General features: G+C 39.9%; 1 protein-coding gene across 2 annotated transcripts in view; it reads right to left on the bottom strand.

Annotated features, from left to right (window-relative positions):
- The window catches only part of fat4 (FAT atypical cadherin 4), a 152084-nt gene that overhangs the window by 14634 nt on the left and 122640 nt on the right, over positions 1-14810 (bottom strand). The window contains exons 8-12 of one of the 2 annotated variants that reach the window (XM_028458895.1): positions 13335-13585; positions 8120-12469; positions 5853-5957; positions 5159-5466; positions 205-290 (exon numbers count right to left, since the gene is read on the bottom strand). In XM_028458895.1, the coding sequence (XP_028314696.1) occupies positions 205-290; positions 5159-5466; positions 5853-5957; positions 8120-12469; positions 13335-13585 (5100 nt within the window). The remainder of the gene's footprint in view (positions 1-204; positions 291-5158; positions 5467-5852; positions 5958-8119; positions 12470-13334; positions 13586-14810) is intronic. The other variant, XM_028458896.1, reaches the window with a different exon arrangement.

The raw sequence follows: 14810 nt of genomic DNA, 5'->3' as shown, positions 1-14810 counted from the left end.
GTAAATCAGAAAAATGTTTAGTTTTTGCATAAACTTGCACAACTCAATGTCTTCAGGATGTTTTAGTTCAGGATGATTTTCCACTGTTTTGAGATCCATAAGAACTGAATTCTGGAGTTTTCCCACCACAAAGAAGGAAATTAATCAACAGTAGTTCAGTGTTTACATCTGCAGCAGATGTTTGATGTGACGTGTCCTTCTTACCAGTCGGTGTGCACGGCCACGTTGCTCACAGCGCAGTAGCCCGGCTCCTGGTCGTCCCCACACAGGTCCACGGTCAGCGAGGCCGCCTGCGTCAACACACCACCACCAATGTTTAGTCACATGGGAATCGCTTTAGCAATGACAAGTGTAAAGTCACGGCGTCTTAAAGAGTCCCTGCACAGGGAGGAAATCGTGTTTTCGGTGTGGAATGCGTGTGACATTAACGCCGACGAGCTTTGTCACTCAGAGGGACGTGAGGGGAGGAGAATCAGTCCCAGTCATGGAGCACAAACACCTGCAGTAATGTCAGCAGAGTGTGACTAAAGAAGCTCAGTGCATTAGAAACTAAGGTTGAGCTTACTGTAGCTACTGTACCAGTTAATGAATACAGGCTGCTGTTTTAGTGCAGGCTGAATGTGTCTGGTTGAGGCCTATAGAGAAAAATAAACGTTAAATTTGAACTGGTCGGAGCAGTTTGTGCCATTTTTCATCATTATTTAGAAACATAAACTATATAAACTATCCTGGACTATGAAAACAAGGATTATGGTTCCGTTACCCTTTGCAGTTTAGACACAGAGGGAGGTTCAGGGGAACAGAAAGACCTGTGCACATGCCTCTGAGTACGTCTGTGGAGCCAAACAGTAGTTTAGTCCACCGTGCTTCTTTCAGTCTCCAAGCCGTCAATACAAACGGGGCGCAGTGCACGCAAGAGACCCATCGGATCTATTTACATAATCCATGTATCAAAGATATAGATAATCCATGTTGTTGTACAGTAAAAGGAATGTTTCACCGCTGTGTTCCTTTATAAATGTCCTTCGTTCCATTCTACATACACCACGGATCAGCCGTGTCAGCTGCAGCAGGAAATGAAGAACGCTGCATGCAAACAACACTATGTGACCAAACCCGACCACCAGTTCTAAATATCTGTCCAAACCCGACTCTCCCGGTGCCGTCGGGTCCCGTTCGGTCGGGTGTCCATCCTCTATCCACAGGATCAGCTGTGCTCCAGTGATAAACAAACAGCCGATGCGCGCCCCCCGTGCTAGCTTAGCTGATGACTGCAGTTACACGAACCACCGAGGTGTCACTATGAAGTCTGATTTCTACATCCTGCCTTATGCTTCTTTAATTGATAGATGAGAAACAACAGGAATCTGTGAAATATTATCTGTACCGTCCAGTATTCAGGGATTTCTGTCACTCACACTGTACGCATTATTATTTTGGCTAAAAAGTTACTGAATATCTTCGGATCGAATCGTTCTAAATGAATTAATATCATCCTTGAATCGAATCGGCAACAACAAATCATGACTTGAATCGATTCGTTGCTAAAACGAATCGTTACACCCCTAACACATTACTGTATATTACTTAACAGCTCAGTTTTCATCTTATTTCATAACATTTGCATCTGAACGAACCAACGTTTTCAATTGGAATTCAAAGCAGATCTTTTCATTTTGTAATTCTACAGTAGAAGCACTTTTATTTTGGCTTGATGATGAAATAGTGAAACGATCACGAAGCCCTTTGATGGAGAGTAGATTTGAAACGTTCTTTTCTTTTTTTTAGCTTTTAGTTTTTAGAGCTCCACTAAATGCACCGTAGGGATAACGTCTATAACATTCCTTCCATATTATGTCAGTCTTTTACTAAACTCTGCAGCTCTGTGGCGTTGGCATCATACGGAGCAAAGAAGTATAAATTACCCATTTAAAAACATAAATAAATAAATAAATTGTGTTTAAACTGAACGTGGCACCAAGAAATTCAAACATTACAGCAAACATTTCCTTTATCCTGGAAAGCTTTTGGCCAGATGTGAACTATTGGGGAATTCCCGACCCTTCCAGGAGGAAAAGAAATGAGCTGGTGAGGAAACGGTCCGGAAAAGTGTGTGAAAGTGTTGAAAAATCAGGGCAATCACGCTCCACCTCTCCTGGAGCTTAAGTCAACACGGACCACACCGACCCGGATCTCTGACACTAATCATAGGGGGGCACGACCCCAACGTGCTAGGCCCTACAGCTGCACACACACATCATACACCACACACACACACATTTATTGACACGCTAATGCTCCGATCTGATAAAACAGATGATCAATTTGTTCTGCAGGCACTGAAAATACACATTAAAAAGTTATTTAAGATCAAAGGCAGGACAGCATTTCTTTATTGAACATGCTAAGCTAACCTTCTGGTGCATCCTAATCAGTAAATCTGAGATAAATCTACTTTTATCCAGTTGGGAGCCAATAAAAAGTAATGTCACATTTAGAATAATAAGCAATGTGAGCATTAACATAGGAGAGAAAATAATAGTTTGTGTTTTTTTTGTTGACATTTTATAATTCCCTCATGTATTTTACTGTAGTTTTGTATCCTTTTTGAGTCATTTTGTGTGTACTTACACTTTGTATACAATTGTCCATTATTTTTCATGAAATCTTTGTCATTTTGACAGATTTTTGCATGTTTTTTGTGTATTTTTGTTGTCGTTTCTATATATTTTCTGTTACTTTTGTGTATCTTTTTTTCCCCTTGTGTATTTTTATGTAAATTTGCATGTTTTGGAGTCATTTCGTGTATTTATCTTGTCTTTTTGTACATTTTCCCATTATTTTTATGCAATCCTTGTCATTTTCACAGATTTTGTAACAATTTTGTGTATTTCTGTTGTCGTTTTTATATTCTTTCTTTTATTTTTGTTGTCTCTTTGAATTTCCCTGCAATTGTATATTTTTTTTATTCATTTTGTACATTTTTCAGATATTTTTATGTAATTTTTGTCATTTTGACAGATTTTTGAATAACTTTGTTGGCATTTTATACATTTCCTCCTTATTTTTGTGTATTTTTGGAGTGTTTTGTGTATTTTTAGGGTAATTTTGAATGCTTTTCTTAAAAATCATTTCATGCATTTTTGTTGTCATTTCGTACATTTGTGCTTTTGAATTAAGTTTAAAGGGACCGTCGATGCCATTTTAAGGCTAAAATGTGCAGAAGAGTGAAGATCAATGTGTTAAACATCTGTAATCTGCACTCAGTGAAACAATATTTGCACCAAACTTGTTTCATTTGCTAAAATATTTTTTTTTTCATAAATTAAACCCAGTGTTGTTGTATTGATTGTCCTAGACACAGACTATTCCTCACACACTGATGATAAATGCTGTAAATGTAACACTTTTATGATGCTGTTTAAGCACTTATTAATTGTTTCCTTGTTTTATTTTATCTACTTTTGACATTGAATCATAACTTCCTCCAAAATGACTAAAGAAAAGTGTGCAATCACATTGATTCAGGTTGACTTTACATCACCTGAGGGATTTGGCACTTCATGCAGAAAACACTCAGGGTTCTCCTACCCTTTACATGGCAGTCATTGGGCTCCATGTGTTGATGGAATCACAGTGTAGCTTTCCAACCCTTCACTCTGCACCGTCTCAAAACTTTGACAATTTAATGATTTCACCAGCTTCCTATGAAACTCCCCGTGCAGGGTGGGAAATGACAGATTTGAAGTCTAGCTGAAGATCTACGTTATAGATGGTTTGTTGTTGGATCTTTGCCTTGCCACTGCATCGCTGGCAGCGAGAGGTCTCGCATCCAAAACACGGGAGAATAAAATGTCCATTTTCATAACCATTCTGCATCCTGTTGTGGTAAATCACCAGCTTAAAAATACAATTATTCTGTATCTGATGCAGAGAACAATACATTTAAGGTTAAATCTGGATTCAACATTACATTTCTCCTAAAATCAATAAAAGCTATAACTTTAACCCTCCTATTGTCCTCAAATATTACCAATACAATTTACCCTTAGGTTCAATCTGACCCCAGGGATATTTGCCTCTAACGTTTTTGTCTCAAACACTTTATTTGCTGAATACATAACAAAGCTCCACCATCAGGACAAACCTTTACATTTGAATTAATTTATCTTGAATAGTTTTTATCCAAAACAATGTCATTATTTTACTGTGATTTTGTATGTTTTTAAAGTGATTTAGTGCATTTCTCCATTATTTTTATGTAAACATTGTCATTTTGACAGATTTTTCTTTTTGCAATGTTGTCGTTTTTATGTTTTTTATGTTTGTTGTCTTTTTGTATTTTTCAGTATATTATTTGTTCTTTTTTTGTCCTTGTCTATTTTTTCTATCATTTTGAACATTTTTGTTGTTATTTTTGCATATTTTTGTTGTGTTTTATGTATTTTTCTGTAATTTTCAATGTTTTGGAAGTCATTTTGTGCATTTTTGTCATCATTTCGTACATTTTTCTGTTATTTTTCTGTAATCTTAGTCATTTCTTTGCATTTCTGTTGTTGTTTTTAAATTTCATTTTTGTATTTTTCTGTAATTCTTTGTATTTTGTTGTTGTTTTGTAAATTCTCCAGTTATTTTTGTGTATTTTATGTGTTTTGTGTATTTTTCTGTAATTTTTAATGTTTTGGGAGTCATTCTATGCATTTATGTTGTCATTTTGTAAATTTTTCCCTTACATTTATGTAATCATAGGTAGTTTCACAGGTTTTTGAACAATTTTGTGCATTTTGGTTGTTGTTTTTACATGTTTTGATTATCAATGAATCTAATAGTGTATATAAAATCAATGTAGGATTACAACATAGGATGAGAATCACAATATGGGTGGAAATGAGCTGCTTGGCAGAGGTCTGCGCTCTTCTTTTCTTGTTTTTAATGTTTTCGTTGTCATTTTGTAAATTTCCCAGTTGTTTTTGCGTATTTTTGTTGTGTTTTGTGTATTTTATTGTAAGTTTTTTGGAGTCATTTTGTACATTTTTCCACAATTTTGATGTAATCTAGATTTTTAAACGATTTTGTGTATTTATATATATGTTTTCCTTTATTTTTGTTGTCCTCTATTTTCCTGTAATTGTGTGTGTGTGTGTTTTTTATATCTTACCATTCCAGCCCTTCTTGCAATGACGGTGTGGAAATCTCCGTCCGAAACCTTCATCATGGTCATCAGTTTGTACGTCCCGCTCCCCAAGTTAAAGGAGAAGCGCATCTGTCCTTCAATGATCTCCAAAGCCAAAAACTCCGCCTTGTCTCCCGTCTGGTTGTCGTGGTTGTACATGAGCAGCGCGTCACTTTGCAGGGTAGCAAACTTGATATATATGTAGTTATTGTTGGGATCCAGAGACGGAAACTCCATGTAGGAAAGCTCCTCAAAGCCGTAGCTGTTCAGCTCGCAATGTTTGCCGAAAACCCCTGAAGATAAAAACAGACGGAGGGAGGAAACCAGTGAGTGATTCACAATCCCTGCTCTGACATAAATATCTGTAAATTAAACTCACCACACATTATTATTATCATTACAAGTTCTACATTTAGCAACAACATAGTATTTTCTACCGCTGCGTAATTATAATCTTACGACGAAATCCTTGAAATGGCAACAATTTCCTTTTGATTTGTTTAACATGGATGTGATTTATGAGAAAAGCCATGCAAAACATGACAAACTAAATGAAAGGACAGTCGTGCTCACATTTGCTGAAGAAATCAGGGTTTAGGAATAGAAAAAACAGCTTGTTGCTGTTGAATCCACTCTCGCCTCCTCCTTGATACCTTGACAGTTTCCCACTATTACTTACCAAATGAACAATGACAGAAATATCCATCCACCCGATTGTGACAGGAGCCGCCATTAAAACATGGGTTACACTCACAGTGATTGATGATGGAATCACAAGTTTTGCCTGGGTTCACAGAACGACAAATTAAAATGGATGAGGTGACGGACAAACACAAGGAAAAGCTCCCGTGAGGGGGTTTCCCCCCCACAACGGGTCAAATCACAGCCTTTCATCACAGTTTTCTACTGAATAAAGAAAAAAACAGGCGTCACAAATAAAAAGGTGAACGTCTTAAATCAATACAAATATTTCAGATGAAAACTGTCATTTCTTAATAAAGTTTAACATTCAAAGCTTTTGCAGTGAAGGAAGGCCACATATTTCATAAACACAAATGGCTGTCACCAGGGTTGGGGTAAATTACAATTGTAATTGTATAATTGAAAAAAATCTGTTGCTGCAAATGCGTTTAGACAATTTACTTTGTAACTGTGATTCTAAGGAAATTTTTAAGGAATTTCACGGAAATTCTACCAAAATTATGGAACCATTTTACATTTCTATGGCTTACACATACAGTATGTAGTTAAAAATGATTAAAATATGTTTCATATCAACTTTTCTGACTGACCCACACCAAAAATATGAATACCAATGTTTTCAAGAATAAAGAAGCCAAACAAGGAAACCAAGATATTAAAAACAAATTGGATGATAGTTATCATTTTTAGTGTATTTTACACTTGATTTAAGACATGGGTCAAAACCAACCCGTTATCATAAGAGATGCTAACAGAAAGCTTATGCTACAATTTTGGGGGTTATTTATTTCAAGCACAGTAAGTGTGATTAATTGTAATTGAGAATGCATGTGTAATTGACTTTCAGGGGGAAAATAATAATAATTGCTATCTTATTGGAATTGGAAAAAATGCTGGTCACCGTAATCGTAATTGACTGGTGATTGAACGTGGATGATTTAAGACGTAATTGTAATTGGAAAATGTAATTGACCTCCAACCCTGGCTGCCACACATGCAGGCAGATGATTGTATGAACAAACGTGACGTAAATAATAAACACTTTACCTGATTTATGTATGGGGAAATTAAAAATGACTGAATTTAGCTCCTGTAAATGTATCCTGAGCTGAAAAATGTCTTGTTGCCCAAAGGCCATTGGTGGTGAAACAGGAAGTTCATTGTGAGGGCATGAAAACGACTGTCAGTCAATATGTGCGTTTGTGCATGAGGGTAATTTGTCTTCATGAAACTCAAAAGACTGGTGGTCGTTTTTCATCGTCGTAATAAAAACTGACATGATCGACAAATATCTGCTGAAAATCTCCTTCAGATGCTGAGAGAGAAGGATTTTAACTTCCTATTCATGCACCTGAAACACGCCATTATCCATGTTTGGAATGTGTGGTCAGAACTCCACATAAATATAAGTACACAATGATAAACTGTCTCAGTGCTTCTGATCAGTGCTTCTCAACCTTTATCAGCCCGCGACCCCCAAAAAAAAGGTTCCAGAGAGCAAATTAGAAAAAATGATAAAAAGGGTTTGTAGTCTCAATATTGGCTTAAAAGTTGGAACAATTAGTTTAAACTGGCAAATAATGTGCATGGCAAATTGTAAATGAGGTTAAATTGACAAACATGAGCATGAAATATGGTGAAAAGAAGTCAAAAGTGACAATAATGGGTCAACATATGTAACATTAGATGGAAAAGTGGTGGAAAGGGTTTATAAGTGCTGAAATGTTTTAAAGGTGGAAAAAATGTGCAGAGAAGGCATTGAAATGTGATGGAGAAGTGTCAGAAATGGGAGTAATGTAGCAAAAATACATTAAAGTAGCAAAAATATGGTGAGAAAAAAAGATGAAAATGGGTTAAAATATGGCGAGTTTGGTGTAGTTGCAGAAAAAAGGTAAAAATAAACAAAAATCGGCTCAAATTGTTAAAAAAATATTCTTTGTTTCTTGAAGGCATCTGGCGACCCCCTCCCAGTGTCTCGTGACCCCAAATGGGGTCCTGGCCCCAAGGTTGAGAACCTCTGTTATAGAGATTAGAACCGCATCATATCTCATATTTTTATTAAAGATAATATGGATGTTCTCACGCCAATCATTAATCTACAAATCAGACGGTTTTTGGCAGTCACGCTTTGATTACACCTCTTGGGAACGTACAGAAGCAAATATTTTCTTTGGACACAAATTCCCGTGTGTGTGTGTGTGTGTGTGTGTGTGTGTGTGTGTGTGACTTCTCTATGTGTATTACCTGCAAAGCCAGATTTGCAGAGGCAGTTGAACCCGCCGGGAAAGTTCTGGCACAGTGCCCCGTTCTTGCAGGGATTAGAAAGGCATTCATTGATATCCCTCTCACAGGCCATGCCGGTGAAACCTTCAGGACAGGTGCAGGAGAAGCCCCCCACCAGATTGTGGCAGGTGCCGCCATTGTGGCAAGGCGATGGCTGGCACTCATTGATGTCCGTCTCACACAAGGCCCCAGCGTACCCGGGTCTGCAGCTGCAGGCGTACGGCTGCAGGGCGTGGTTGGAAACCAGGATCACTGGGACGCTTTCCTCTATCTTCATATCAGGCCCGACACTGAGACGCCTTTTGCAGCTGCCTCCGTTCTGGCATGGGTTATGTGTGCAAGGATCATGGTCCACCGTGTCTATTTGCACTCCACTCTGTCTATATAAAATGTCTTTGATACTCTGAAAGAATGTGGCGACACCGCTGGGGTTGACATATTGTCCATGGCCCCGTTTCACAGCTGCCATAATGAAAGTCTGATTGTTGAGCTCAAATGCTCCATAAAGTAGCACCCCCGTGCCAAGTCCTGCAAGCTGAGAGTTGGAAATGCGAAGGAAACTGAGGTAGTGGTTGGTAAGGAAGCTTTTAACTCCTTCAGTGCGGAGACGGATTAATATGCTGTTCTCCACAGTGGCATTGGTAAAACCCATGAAAAGTACTCTGGCTGTGTTGCTGACTGAACCGTGGACGCCATCGCTGCTACGTATGGTTAGTTCAAATGTTCCATCTGTGGAGCGAGCTTTGGAGCTGAGGCTGCATGAGCCAGTTGGGATGCTAAACAGACCAGAGGATGGAGGAATGAGGGAGCAATGAAACCTATCCTGAAGGTCTGGATCCTGAGGTTTGACATCCCCCAACGAACCCCCAGGAAACATGTTTCCAAAGTAGTGTACAAAAATTTCCATGGATCTTGGCTCTGAGGGATTATCATTCTGGTCGTTTATTTTGACATGAATTGTTCCTGTGGATGACATTTGAGGAACTCCAGAATCCTTGATCACGACAGATAGATAGAAGTCACTAATCTGTTCCCTATCAATCTCCCGACTGGTGGTTAACACTCCAGCTGGGCTCAGGCTGAAGTAGCTTTTGGCAGAACCAGCATTGAGGAGGCTGTACAAGAACGGGCCTTGATTAGGCGGTAAATCTGGGTCGGAGGCTGTCAGTGTTGTAACCGCTTGGCCAGCCCTCTGATTCTCCATAACTTCAGCATAAGCAGTTTTCAAAGTTGGGCCGTTATCGTTGATATCTTCCAGGTTCACAATCAGGGTAGCACTCCCTGTTGCAGGAGGGGTGCCGGTATCCACGGCGAGAACCGTCAGATTGTAGACAGGAATTGTTTCTCTGTCAAGCTCCGCCGCTACAGACACCTGTCCAGTTTTTTGGTTGATTGTAAATACTTTTGGATCAGACTCAGTAGCAATGGAGTATGAAAATCTGCTCCAGCTTGGTACGGAGTCTGAGTCCTCTGCACTGACGAAGATAACCAGACCTCCAGGTGACAAACCTTCACTCACCTGCACATCATACAGTTCATGGCTAAAAACAGGCGGGTCATTTGCATCAAGAATGGTAATGTTCACAAAGACTTCATCAATATCAGCTCCACGTATGCTTCCTGTATTCTTGGCTAACACCTTTAGGGAAATTTTTTCCTCTTTCTCACGGTCTAGAGTACCCGTCACATAAATCTGTCCTGTTTTCCTATTAATGCCAAATCCCTTCTTTCGGCTTTTTCCAAAAATGAGGTAGTAAACGACTCCATCATCTCCCTGGTCTCGATCGCTGGCAAAAACCTCTCCAACCACTGTGCCTTTTGGAGCGGCTTCAGAGATTTCAAAGTAGTACTGTTTGGAGACAAAGCGGGGTACATATTCATTGGCACCCTTCAGCTGGATATTGACATTGGCGAAGCTGCAGCGCTCCTCGTCTGGAACGTTGAAGGCTTTCACTGTTAAGTGGTAGACCTGTTTAGCTTCATAATCCAAGAAGCCCTGGGTGGTAATGGTGCCGGTGTTGGGGTCGATAACAAAGAGGTCACTGTCTGATGACTGGATCACGTAAGCCATGACCGCGTTAGCTCCTGAATCGCGGTCTGTGGCGTTCAATTTAATCACGGTGGTGCCACTGGGAACATTCTCCTGCACAACGGGGAAGTATTCCTCTGGATCAAAGATGGGAGAGTTGTCGTTCATGTCGGTCACGTGTACAGTGACCACGATTTGGCTTGTTTTTGCAATCCAGCCACCATCGGTGGCTGAAACTCTCAGCTCATATTGCTGCTTTTCTTCAAAGTCAAGTGTCTTGGCGAGGGATAACACGCCAGTTTTACTGTTAAGTGAGAACAGACTGTTGTCATTGCCGGAGCTAATAGCGTAAGTAATAAGGCCATTCATTTCTCTGTCTTTGTCTCTGGCCGAGAGTGTCCTTATCGCTGTCCCCACAGCGAGGTTTTCAGGTACAGTGGCAGATATTTGGTTTTGTGAGAACTCTGGTGTGTGGTGATTTTCTTCAGTTATGGTGATTCTCACTGTTGTCCGGGCGGATAATGGAGGATTCCCTCTGTCACGCGCCGTGACTTCAGCGAGAAAAACTTTGTTCACATCAGACGTGAGGGATGAGCCAACCGTGATCCATCCGCTCGTTTGGTCCAGTTTGAATTTAGCAGAACTGTTTCCACCCGTTATTGAATACTCAATCACAGAATTAAGGCCAAAGTCTTTTTTGTCGTGAGCTACAACTCTAACCAGCCTGGTGCCAACCTTGACACTTTTAGTGACAGGCGTGAAGTAGTTGGATGACTCAAACTCTGGAGGATTATCATTACTGTCGACCACGTTTACGATCACTGTCGTCTCGCTCATCAGGGGCTTGACGGCTCGGTCTGAGGCTGTGACTATGAAGCTGTGGCGGTTTATATTTATACTACTAGCAACTGTTGAGTTCTGATATTTTAAATGCTGCTTGACAAATATTTCTCCGGAGCTGGCGTTGATTCGAAAATAGTCCGACTGGGATCGAATGAAATAGAAAATTTTCCCGTTGAGACCCTCGTCGGGATCAGTGGCGGACACCTGTGTTACCAGGGAGCCCACGTCCATCAGCTCCGGATAGTCCAGATAATAAGAAGGCCGACTAAATCTAGGGGCGTTATCATTAATATCAGTTATAAATATGGTCACGTCAGTGCTTACTGTCCAGCCGGAGTCATGAGCGGAAACCTTGACAATGAAGTGATCCGTGTCCTCTCTATTGAGGTGCCTGCTGATGGTTATGTCTCCAGTGTTTGGATTAATGTTGAAAGGAAGGCTGCTGTCTGTGATTGAATAGCGGCTGATGGCATTTGAGCCGGCGTCCTCGTCTGTGGTGGTGACCCGTGTGACGGTGTAACCCACCGGTGCATTCTCAGCCACCGAAGCACTAAAAATCTTGGAAAACCGTGGCGCATTGTCATTCACATCCAGTACGCTAATGAGCACCTTAACCGCTGCGTTTTTAGCAGGCGATCCTCTGTCGGTGGCTTTAACCTTTAGCGTATACAAAGACACCTTCTCCCGGTCCAGCGGCCTGGTGGTACGTATTTCCCCATTGGTCCGAGCAATGCTGAAACTGTTTTCTCTGTTGCCATCGATGATGGCGTATTCCAGCTGTCCATTAGGTCCACTATCCAGATCAATAGCAGAGACAAACAGCACCCGCTGAGGAGAAAGGTTTTCTAGGATTTCGGCATGGAAGGGGTCCTTTTCAAACACTGGATGATTATCATTGACATCCAGCACTGTTATTTCCACTTTCTCATAGGAGGAATACGGTGGGAATCCCTGGTCTCTGGCTTCAATCCAGAGAACATACTTTTGAATCTGTTCATAGTCCAGAGTGTGTCTAATAGACAACTCCCCGCTCAGCTGGTCGATATGAAAGGCGTTATCCAAGTTCCCGCTGGCGATGTAGTACGATAACGGCCCACCCCTCATGGAGGTACCCGTTACCGTGGTGACGATGTGGTTGCTTGGCTGACTTTCAGGGAACGTGAATGCAGTTTCCTTCAGTTTGATGACGGGAAAGTTTCCTCCAGTGACGAAGCGGACGGTTACGGTGGTGGTGTCGGTTTTGGGGTTGACTCCGCTGTCTTTTACTCGCACCATCAGGGTGACCTCTGAGTTCCCGCTCAGCTTCTCGTTGGCCGTGATGGCGCCTCTGACCGGGTCGATCTTAAACTTCTCAGAGTTGCGTCCCATAAGGGAGTAATGCAGCTGGGAGTTGGAGCCGGCGTCGTCATCGGTGACGGTAACGGCAAAGACCAGCGACCCTGCAGGCAAACAAAAAAAAAAAAAATCAAGTTATTTTCTTATTAGTTAAATTATACTATGGGTGTGCATTGTCATGAATCTGACGATAAGATAAGATTTACGTGTCACGTGTCATGCGATATATCCTGATATATCACAATACTAAATAATTTGATATACAATATTGTGATATATTATGCCATCAATAATTACAAATTTCACCAATACACGTACAAAATGGTATGAAATACTATTGATTTCATTTTTATAAAACTTGAGGATACTAATAGTATGTTTATAAACTGTCAAATTACATGTTTCTAAAAAGTTTTACGTTTGGTTCTACAACAGATTCTGATTCTGTAAAGTTGTACTGTAAAATTCTAAAAAAAAAAAAAATCTATAAAGTGCCCAGTATGTTTTATAAAAAATAAAGTGAGTTCGACTTCCAGCTAAAATGCATTGAGGAGTGAAGTAGTTTAAAATATTCTGATGTGGTTCACTGACACCTAGTTATGTGTTATGCATATGTTAGCACAATAAAATGTTTTTTTTTTTTTTGTTAAAAAAAAAACATGGTTAAAAAAATTGATTTTGAAATTTTTTTGAATCGATACAATAATCGCCCAGTGAAATATCACGATATATCACCAAATCGATTTTTTTTTACACCCTTACAAGATACAGCTCTCCAATGGGAAATATGTATACACTTTTGCACAAAATCTACATAACAAAGTCATTCTATATGATCTTTTTCATGTTTTCATTTGTTTCAAGTTGTTTTTGTGGAGAACAAATCACATTGATAACGTGTTACTATTGATTTAGATACTGTATAATGTGTTTACATGCCATTTCTAAATCATCAAGTGCCACACCCACCTGCAGCTGTGGACGCGGGGATGTGGGTGACGTAGGGATGGTGATGGAAGCGTGGCGGGTTGTCGTTGATGTCGGCCACCGTCACAGACACCGTGGCTGAGCTGGACAGACCCTCGGGCTGACCTCCGTCTGTTGCCACCACCAGCAGCTGGTAATCGGCCCGGTCCTCTCGGTCCAACAGAGAGCTGGTGATAATCTGCCCTGTTGCCGGGTTGATGGAGAACTGACCGTGTCCTCCCGTCAGACTGTAGCTGTGAAACCAGAGTGAGAAACTTAATACCCCATGATAATGCAATGTGATCATTCATAAATTCACTTACGGCAAGTGTTCTCACCCTTGGGGTCGGGTCCCCATTTGTGGCCGTGAGACACTGAGAATGGGTCACCAGAAGCCTTTGAGAAACTAATAATATTTTGAGCCCATTTTTGCTTTTTTTTTTTTTTATGCTTTTTCTGCAACTACACCAAACTTGCCATATTTTAACCTATTTTCATCGCTTTTTCTTGCCATATTTTTTCTCTTTTTAATGCATTTTTGCTACATTACTTAAATTTCTTACACTTCTCCATCTTACTTCAATGTCTTTTCTACATATTTTTCCAATTTTAAGACATTTTCAACACTTATAAACCCATTCCACCACTTTTCCACCTATTGTCACATTTGTTGACACATTATAGTCACTTTTAACCTCTTTTCATGCTTATTTTATACTAATCTAACTATATTCACGATTTGTCATGTTCCAATATTGACAATTTGAACCCTTTTTTTTCACCACTTTTACAGTCTGCTTTTGGCCACTCTAATTTGCAACTTTTAACCATTTTTTGTGTTTAACCATTTTTTTCTGTTTTCACCACCTTTTTCACCATTATTGGTCACTTTTAACCCAATTTATTTCTGATTAAAACTAGGATTTACATCTTAACCACCTGTCAACCACCTTCAGCTACAGGGGGGTTCCCTGCTCTCTGGAACCCTTATTTTAGGGGTCGCGACCTAAAAAGGTTGAGAACCACTGACTTAAGGTGTTTGAACCTGGAAACAATGTGCATATAATGCACTCTAAATGGCTTTTATTACACAAGTAATCATAATCCATATTGAAAAATACATGAATACAGTGTTTATTGTACTAACAGTTTGGTTTAGAGTAGATAGTGTGAATAAATCAGCCTCAAACTGCTTCCTTTGCACGTTTTGCTGACATTGATTTTGTGTGTTCGTCGCCACTGTCAGATTGTCGTCCATAGAGGGCGATATTTAAACTTTCACCAGAGTGAAGCAACAGTTAGAACAAGCAGAAATCATTCAGTCTGTAATTAAATGAAAATAATAATAAATGATAAAAAAAAAAAAAAAGGATTACATTTGCCATCATCATCATTATTGCAGATAATTCAGTAAACATCCCATTATAAAATATATTTTCTAACAAAATTTTTTTAACTACCAATTATTGATAAGCTCTA

The sequence above is a fragment of the Gouania willdenowi genome, chromosome 10 (assembly GCF_900634775.1).
Source record: "Gouania willdenowi chromosome 10, fGouWil2.1, whole genome shotgun sequence".
Taxonomy (NCBI): Eukaryota; Metazoa; Chordata; class Actinopteri; order Blenniiformes; family Gobiesocidae; genus Gouania; species Gouania willdenowi.
The sequence above is the reverse complement of the archived record's forward strand: the minus strand, read 5'-3'. Positions and strand labels throughout refer to the sequence as shown.